This window comes from Strongylocentrotus purpuratus, unplaced genomic scaffold (genome assembly GCF_000002235.5).
Source record: "Strongylocentrotus purpuratus isolate Spur 01 unplaced genomic scaffold, Spur_5.0 spur5_scaffold_12, whole genome shotgun sequence".
Taxonomy (NCBI): domain Eukaryota; kingdom Metazoa; phylum Echinodermata; class Echinoidea; order Camarodonta; family Strongylocentrotidae; genus Strongylocentrotus; species Strongylocentrotus purpuratus.
Window position 1 is genome coordinate 32,012,099 of NW_022145597.1, and position 9,053 is coordinate 32,021,151.

Sequence of the window (9,053 nt, forward strand, 5' to 3'; positions counted from 1 at the left end):
TTCTTCTTTTGTTTCTTTCCCTTTCCTTCCTTCTCTCTTGTTTTGCGGGGGGGGGGGGGAGGCAACAGCATGGGCGGCAAGGCCCTGTCGGACCCCTTTTTCTTTTCTTCTTCCTTTCCTCTTCTCTCTTCTTTCCCTTTCCCTTCTTTTCCTTCCTCTCTCTCTCTCTCTCTCTCTCTCTCTCTCTCTCTCTCTCTTTGTTTGCTGAGGGGCCAGGGGAGGGCAGGCGAAGGCCTTTCGCGCCCGATCCACACCGCGTTGGTGGGAAAAATCACAATTGATCTTCGTACCTTTCTTTTCTTTCCCTTCCCCTTTTCTTCTTTTTCTCTCTCTTTTAAATTTGTGGTAGAAGGGGGGGGGGGGAGACAAGAGCCATTTGCCCCCCCCCCCCGATCCCCAACTTGTTGGCGGGTAAACTGCAACTGATATCCCCCTTCTTTTCTTTTCTTCCCTTTGTCTCGTCTTTTCCCCGTTTTTCTTTCCTTTCTCTTCCTTCTCTCTTTCTTTTTGCTGGGGCAACAGCCTGGGAGGTAAAGCCCTTTCGCCCCCCTCCCGATCTTCTTCTTTTCCCTTTTTCTTCTTCTTCTTCCTTTTCCTTTGTCTCTTCTTTCCCTTTCCCTTAATTTCCTTCCTTCTCTCTCTCTCTCTCTCCCTCTCTCTCTTTTGCTGAGGGGGGGGGGGGGGGTGGCGAAGGCCTTTCGCCCCCGATCTCCTTTGTTCCCCCTTTTCTTTTCTTCTTCCTCTTCTTCCTTTCCCTTACTTTCCGCTTTACATTCTCTCTCTCTCTCTCTCTCTCTCTCTCTCTCTCTCTCTCTCTTCATTTTTTGTTGGCGGTTGGGGGTCAAGGCCCTCCCCCCCCCCTTGATCCGCGCCGGGAAGACCTGTAGTGTCATCTGGCAAAGCTGAATATGGGTTATCCAGTCGTTTCATTCATTAAGTATATTTATACTTGTATTGAATATGTATACGTGTGGACTAGAGTACGGACATTCGGTGCGGCAGGCGGACTATTGGTGCGAGACCTCTTCCGCACAGATTGTCCGTCGGACATTTGAGGCGCGCACGGAATGTCCGACACGGAGGGGGGGGGTGGGGGGGGGGGGGGGGAGTCTGGGGGTGGGGGGGGGGGGGGGGGGGGGGGAGGGGGGGGGGGGGGGTGGGGGGGGTGGGGGTGGGGGGGGGGGGGGGGGGGGCGGTAGAGGACAATTTTTTTGGTGGGGGGGGTGGGGGGGGGGGAGTCAAAAAAAAAAATCGCAACGACTCAGCCAGCCGAAATGTCGCTCAGTGGGGGGGGGGGGGGTAAGAGGACCCCCCCGCGTACGCGCCTGGTTAGATTATATTCATTTCATATATCTGGGGACAAAACTTTGACAGACTTTTGGTCTTTGTTTGTTCCTCACATTTTTAGTTGATCGTTTAAGTAAATTCCCTCCCACGATCCTATTCTATTATTTTTGTCTTGATTCATGCATCTCCTTCGTTTCTCTTTTCCTCTATTTTTTCCTCCCTCTCGATCATTCCTTTATTTCATTTCATATTGTCTATTTCTGAACTGTACATATCATATCCATCTTCCTTAATTCGATTGCATGCTTTTGTGGTTCTTGAACGGCGAGTTTAATAGAGAGAGAGAGAGAGAGAGAGAGAGAGAGAGAGAGAGGGGGGGGGGGGGGGGGGTGGTCGAGGAACAAAGGGGAAGCGTCAATCCGTGTATTGTTCGTGACATCCATTAAATGCAATACTGTTGAATGTGCCAATAGGCCGGCGGGGTTCAGTCAAGGCAACATTGAATGCCCGTGATGCCATCCTTTTTGTTTTCCACCCCTCGATCACTCCTATTGATTCATTTCATTTTGTTTATTTCTGTGCTCTAAACATATACCCCTTTATATCCCCTTATCCAGCTCTACCCCGGCCCCCCCCCCTACGCCTCCCGTAGCCATCCATAACACATTGTTATGCGCTCCCCCTTCTCCCGTCCCGACACTAGCCCCATTCTCTGTTCATATTTAATTGAAACCCTAAAACCAAGGAGGTACCATATACCCCTTTATATCCCCTTATCCAGCCCAACCCCACCCCCCCTACGCCTCCCGTAGCCATCCATAACACATTGTTATGCCCTCCCCCTTCTCCCCTCCCGACACTAGCCCCATTCTCTGTTCATATTTAATTGAAACCCTAAAACCAAGGAGGTACCATATACCCCTTTATATCCCCTTATCCAGCCCAACCCCCCCCCCCTACGCCTCCCGTAGCCATCCATAACACATTGTTATGCCCTCCCCCTTCTCCCCTCCCAACACTAGCCCCATTCTCTGTTCATATTTAATTGAAACCCTAAAACCAAGGAGGTAACATATACCCCTTTATATCCCCTTATCCAGCCCTACCCCCCCCCCCCCTACGCCTCCCGAAGCCATCCATAACACATTGTTATGCCCTCCCCCTTCTCCCCTCCCGACACTAGCCCCATTCTCTGTTCATATTTAATTGAAACCCTAAAACCAAGGAGGTAACATATACCCCTTTATATCCCCTTATCCAGCCCTACCCCCCCCCCTACCTCTCCCGTAGCCATCCATAAGACATTGTTATGCCCTCCCCCTTCTCCCCTCCCGACACTAGCCCCATTCTCTGTTCATATTTAATTGAAACCCTAAAACCAAGGAGGTAACATATACCCCTTTATATCCCTTATTCAGCCCTACCCCCTACGCCTCCCGTAGCCATCCATAACACATTGTTATGCCCTCCCCCTTTTCCCCTCCCGACACTAGCCCCATTCTCTGTTCATATTTAATTGAAACCCTAAAACCAAGGAGGTAACATATACCCCTTTATACCCCTTACCACCCCCTCCCCCCTCCCTCCGGCTACCCAAAGCCATCCATAGCACATTGTTATACCCTCCCCTTCTCCCCTCCCGACACTGGCCCCATTCTCTGTTCATATTTAATTGAAATCCTAAAACCAAGGAGTTAATATATACCCTTTATACCCCCTTACCCCCCCCCCCCCTTGGCCTCCCGTAGCCATCCATAACACATTGTTATGCCCTCCCCCTTTTCCCCTCCCGACACTAGCCCCATTCTCTGTTCATATTTAATTAAAAACCCTAAAAGCAAGGAGGTAACATATACCCCTTTATATCCCCTTGTGTCAAAACAGAGTCTACTTTGTCACTTTAACAAAGTAATTTCCATGTCTTGAGTGAAGCCTAAGCGAGCTCCACACTGTCTGTGTCTAAATATAGGGTGTATATTCTTTTTATGGCACATGCAATGAACTCTAAGTTCAGACCATATTATTATGCACTATACGTCACAAACAATCAATTGCAAATCCCGCAAATCAAGCGTAAGTCCTGCGACTAATTGCAAATTTGCAATTGTTCGCAACTCAACTTTCTTGCAACGCCCCATTAGTAAGAGAGAGAGAGAGAGAGAGAGAGAGAGAGAGGGGGGGCATAAAAGCCAGATGTAGTTAATTTAATTGTTAAAACTTTAATCTTAACAAAATCCTAGGAAATAAGGAGACTAATGGGGAGTTGCAAGCGATTGCAAATATCAGTTGCAAATTTTGCAACTTGCAATCAGTGATATCCCAACCCTTCTTGCAACGCCCCATAAGAGTTTGTGCATGCAAACTATAGAGCCAATTAATAGAAGTTTTCTGATCTTGTATTACACCTATTTTCAGATTTGCCAAGCTGTTCCACCAACCTTAACTAATCTGAGCCTCCTAATTGCTGGCTCATTTAATCTCCAAGATGTCAGACGAAGTTTCCATGACTACCGATGAGGCGCTCATCTTCTTGCGAGATGTTCTTGGCATGGAGACTACGAAAGACAATATTCACAAGGATCGGGTAGCTTTCTTGGACGAAATGACAATGGCATGGCTCCATCACATTCCCTTCCAGTCCATCAGGGCAATCTCTGTGCCCCACCCCGAACGTCATCTCCCATCTTTCGCAGAGATCAAGAAGGATCTGTTCTCTAAGATGGGCGGTCTCTGTTATGATCACTCTCTGGGTACCTTGGCCATCCTCCGCGCCCTGGGTTTCGACGTCTCATTGGTGACGTGCGATGTCAGCTTCCAAGACAGCCACGCCCTGGTTCTCGTCCACAACGCTTCCTCTCAAGGCAGCATCCATATGGAGGATGTTGGAACTGGATACCCAACGTTCAAGGCCATACCGTTCGATTTTGAGCTCGTGTCCCCGAGTACCATCATTCCTATCTCCGCTACCGGTTCATCCGTGAAGGCGACCTCATCATCCGTCAACATCATGCCGATACCGATCCCAGAGCTTCCCTGTGGCCAGACAGAGTCAAGGATGGCTGGTATTCCTTCATCTACATCCATTACGACAAGCCGCAGAAGATCTCCTACTTCGATAAGGTCATGACAACACTCTACACAGAGAAATTATCCACCCCACCGTATCTTACAAGCCCTCGGTGCATGACCTGGCCTAAAGGTCGATTCATCTGCATTAAAGACACGACTTTATTGGTTGAAAAAGAAGAGGGACGGGTTGAAAAATCTTATCTTAAGTCACTAGATGATATCGTTGCTGCGTATAAGAATTACTTCCCGCAATTCCCTGAAGAGATTGTGAAAGCGGCTATGAATGACGCATGGGTTGATCTTGACTTCTCAAAGATACTACCAGCCACTGGACATGCCTAGTCCATTTGATTTATACTTAGGTTCGTTACCTTCATTCTCAACTGAAATATTCCTCTTCATGAGAATATTGTGATGAGCAGACCCTTTTTTTTTCAATCGATCAATTATTAACTTGGGGGATTTTTTTCTTCTTCTCTCTTTGCCTCTTAGAAGTGTTTATTCAATATTCAAACAATAACATAATTTTGCTTACAATTTAGCAAAACAATGGAACATCAATAATACACAAATTATTTGTTCAAATATAACTAATTAAATTCGCAGGAAATTTCATATTTTGTACTTGTAATGTTCGTTTATTTTTATTATGTTAGTCATTTCTCTCTTAAATAAATATATCGAATTCAAATCTTTATTTTCATACCCATACTTATTAAGAAAAATAATCATTTTATAAATAGACCAAAAAGCAATCGTCATTATCAAATCGATTTCGGTTTGCGAATTCATTTTGAGTAATAAACCGATATCTATCTCTATTTTAAGATTAAAAGCATGTAAAACTAAGTCCTTTATATATTCAAAGAAGGTTTCGTTTGCCTTCATTTGGGGATGTTAATTGTCGGGTTCCATCGATCCTTTGAATAAGTATTATTCTGTTTTTCACGATGGTTCAAGGATTATATTTCTAAATGTCGTCGATTAAAGTCATTATTGCTGCAAACATTTCAAAGTCAATCACCCTGTGATGAGACAAAACATTTCCGACTAAAATCATACTACGTGTCCTATCTCTAATGAACGGGTGAAAGATGTGGTGATAGGACAAGGCAGAGAGAGAGAGAGAGAGAGAGAGATAGATGAATAGGAAGAGAGAGAGAGAGAGAAAGAGAGACAGAGATAGATAGAGAGAGAGAGAGTGGTTGAAGGCAAAGTGAAAAGTGGATACGACATCCCATTATATTCTTAGTATATTTTTTTTTCATTTGGCATATCATTTACTAAGTACCATTAATGCCCTCCCCATCCCTTCCTCATGGCACAAGTGCCTGCCCTTAAATACACGCTACGCCAATGATCTTCATTACCATAGATTTGTTTTTATATAAGGGGCGGATCCAAGATATTTTATAAAAAGATTGGGAGATAACTTTTAGAAGGGGTAATCAGATTATTTCTGAAAATTAATGAGAGATAAGTAAAGATTCATTATATATTTAATCAATTTATGCATATCATCAGGCGCGGATCCACGGGGGGAGCGGTGCTCGACCCCCTGGCAAAAAAAAAAATCAACAAAAAAAGACGGGCCCCTCACCCCTGGCAAACAAAAGTGTTTAACAAAAGTTGGTAACTACAATTTAAACCTTTTACTTTTTTTTATTACGGTAGGGAGGGGTGTTGAGTGGGAACAAATATTATTTTTTTTTATGAAAGGTGACTACTTTCGTGAGCATACATTATCTGTCTCATCGTGGGTTTTACAATTTCGTACAAATAGATCTTAGATCTGTTGTTAGGGATGATTTACTTGGTTTGGTTTGGTTTGGGAGGGGGCAGGCGGTGGGGCACAGTGGGGCACAGTGCCCCCCAACATTTTTAAGTACCCCCAAAGTCCCCATATTTACGTAGGAAAAGAGCCCTTATTATTTTGCAAAAGTGCCCCTTCCCCTTTTCACCTCTGATAATTTTCCTTTTAACAATGACGTGTACCCTTTCCCCTTTCTAATAGGGGACATATCCTCTTTTCATAAATGCCCCTTTCACCTCTTATAAATGCCTCTATCAGTATCTGGTGGGTGCCTCTTTTCTGTTGACAAACACCCATTTCCCATTCTCATAAGTGCCTTTTTCATCTCTGTAAGTGCGTCCTTTCAGTTGTAAAAAGTGACCCATTTTCATCTGGGATAATTTTCCTTTGTACTTTGACACGTGTTCCTTATGAGATAATTATATGTTACTTATCAAAGGTATTTTCAGTCTTCCGTTATGAGAATGTGCTTATAACCCCATCAGGATTGGGGTTTTGTCTCTTTATTAGATGTACTTTTTCGAACTGCGACTTCACAAATTCAAACAAACACACCCAGCTGCAATGAATGATGCTTAAGCAATATCTTGTATAATGTGAAAAGATAATCAAATATTGAAATCATCCCTGATAAGTAATCACAATTAGGGGCATATACTAAAGTTTAAAAGAATGTATATTTTCGCTTTGAGATTTCCCTTTGTAGGTGCCCTTTTTTTAAAGTTCACTTCTTTGTTGCTGCCCTTTCACTTTGGAAGTCGCTCCGCCACCCCTGGGCCGGTATTCAATATTCAATACTTAGAATAAGTGCGAAATTTACTAAATAAATTCCTAAGCTAAGAGCTGTATTTATCTCTATAGATAGAGAAGGAAAGTAAACACAAAAAGAGGGAGAAAGGAAAAGCAACAGAGAGAGGATAATGGATAGGGAAGAGGGAAAATAATGAGAAAATAAACTCCTAGAGGTAGAGAGGAGTTAGAAGTAGGATGAAATGAGGAGAAATAGGGTGGATGGAGGAGAGGTAAGGTGGAAGGAGGAGAGGTAAGAGGGAAGGAGGGGAGAAGGGTGAATGGAGGAGAGATAGGTACGTGGGGGGGGGGGTAGGTTGGATGGAGGGATGGTAGAGGTAAGGTGGATGGAGGAGAGATAGGGTGGATGGAGGGTGGTAGAGGTAGGGTGGATGGAGGAGAGGTAGGTGGATGGAGGGTTGGTAGAGGTAGGGTGGATGGAGGAGAGATGGGTACGTGGGGGTAGGTTGGATTTAGGGGTGGTAGAGGTAGGGTGGAAGGAGGAGAGGTAGGGTGGATGGAGGAGAGATGGGTACGTGGGGGTAGGTTGGATTTAGGGGTGGTAGAGGTAGGGTGGATGGAGGAGAGGTAGGGTGGATGGAGGGTTGGTAGAGGTAGGGTGGAAGGAGGAGAGATGTGTACGTTGGGGGTAGGTTGGATGGAGGGGTGGTAGAGGTAGGGTGGATCGAGGAGAGATGTGTACGTTGGGGGTAGGTTGGATGGAGGGGTGGTAGAGTTAGGGTGGAAGGAGGAGCGGTAGGGTGGATGGAGGGGTGGTAGGGGGGATGGATGGAGGAGAGATGAGTACGTGGGGTAGGTTTGATGGAGGGGTGGTAGAGGTAGGGTGGAGGAGAGATAGGGTGGATGGAGGGTGGTAGAGGGGGGATGGATGGAGGAGAGATAGGGTGGTGGATGAGAGGTAGAGTGGAGGGGAGGTAGAGGTTGGGGTTGACGAAGGGGTGGTAGAGGTATGGCGGATGGAGGAAAGATGGGTTCATGGGAGGTAGGGTGGGTGGAGGAGAGGTAAGGTGGAAGGAGGAGAGGTAGTGTGGATGGAGCAGTGGTAGAGGTAGGGTGGGTGGACGAGAGATGTGTACGTGGGGGTAGGTGGAGGGGAGGGGTGGTAAATGTAGGGTGGATGGAGGGTGGTAGAGGTAGGGTGGATGGAGGAGAGGTAGAGTGGAGGGGAGGTAGAGGTTGGGGTTGGGGTTGATGGTAGGGTAGGAGGAGTGAGGTAGGGTGGATGGAGGAGAGGTAGGGTGGATGGAGGAGAGGTAGGGATGATAGAGGGTTGGTGGAGGTAGGGTGGATGGAGGAGAGATGAGTACGTGAGGGGTAGGTGGATGGAGGGTGGTAGAGGTATGTTGGATGGAGGTGTGGTAGAGGTAGGGTGGATGGAGGGGTCGAAGAGGTAGGGTGGATGGAGAAGAGATGTGTATGTGGGGGTAGGTTGGATGGAGGGTTGGTAAATGTAGGGTGGAAAAAGGAGAGGTAGGGTGGATGGAGGGGTGGTAGAGGTAGGGTGGATGGAGGAGAGGTAGAGTGGAGGGGAGGTAGAGGTTGGGGTTGGGGTGATGGTAGGGTAGGAGGAGTGAGGTAGGGTGGATGGAGGAGAGGTAGGGTGGATGGAGGAGAGGTAGGGATGATAGAGGGTTGGTGGAGGTAGGGTGGATGGAGGAGAGATGAGTACGTGAGGTAGGTTGGATGGAGGGGTGGTAGAGGTATGTGGATGGAGGTGTGGTAGAGGTAGGGTGGATGGAGGGGTCGAAGAGGTAGGGTGGGTGGAGAAGAGATGGGTACGTGGGGGGTAGGTTGGATGGAGGGGTACGGGTAGAGGTAGGGTGGATGGAGGAGAGGTAGGGTGGATCGAGGAGAGATGGGTACGTGGGAGGTAGGTTGGATGGAGGGGTACGTGGTAGAGGTAGGTAGTGGATGGAGGAGAGGTAGGGTGGATCGAGGAGAGATGGGTACGTGGGGGTAGTTGGATGGAGGGGTGGTAAATGTAGGGTGGAAAAAGGAGAGGTATGGTGGATGGAGGGGTGGTAGAGGTTGGGGTGGATGGAGGGGTAATAGAGGTAGGGTAGGAGGAGGAGAG

General features: G+C 46.9%; 1 protein-coding gene across 1 annotated transcript; it reads left to right on the forward strand.

The window, feature by feature from the left end:
• The first annotated feature begins 3,772 nt into the window (after nt 1–3,772).
• LOC115922523 lies at nt 3,773–4,414 on the forward strand. The gene has a single exon (XM_030981494.1). It carries the CDS (start codon nt 3,773–3,775, stop codon nt 4,412–4,414), a length of 642 nt encoding a protein of 213 aa, XP_030837354.1.
• The last annotated feature ends 4,639 nt before the right edge of the window (nt 4,415–9,053 follow it).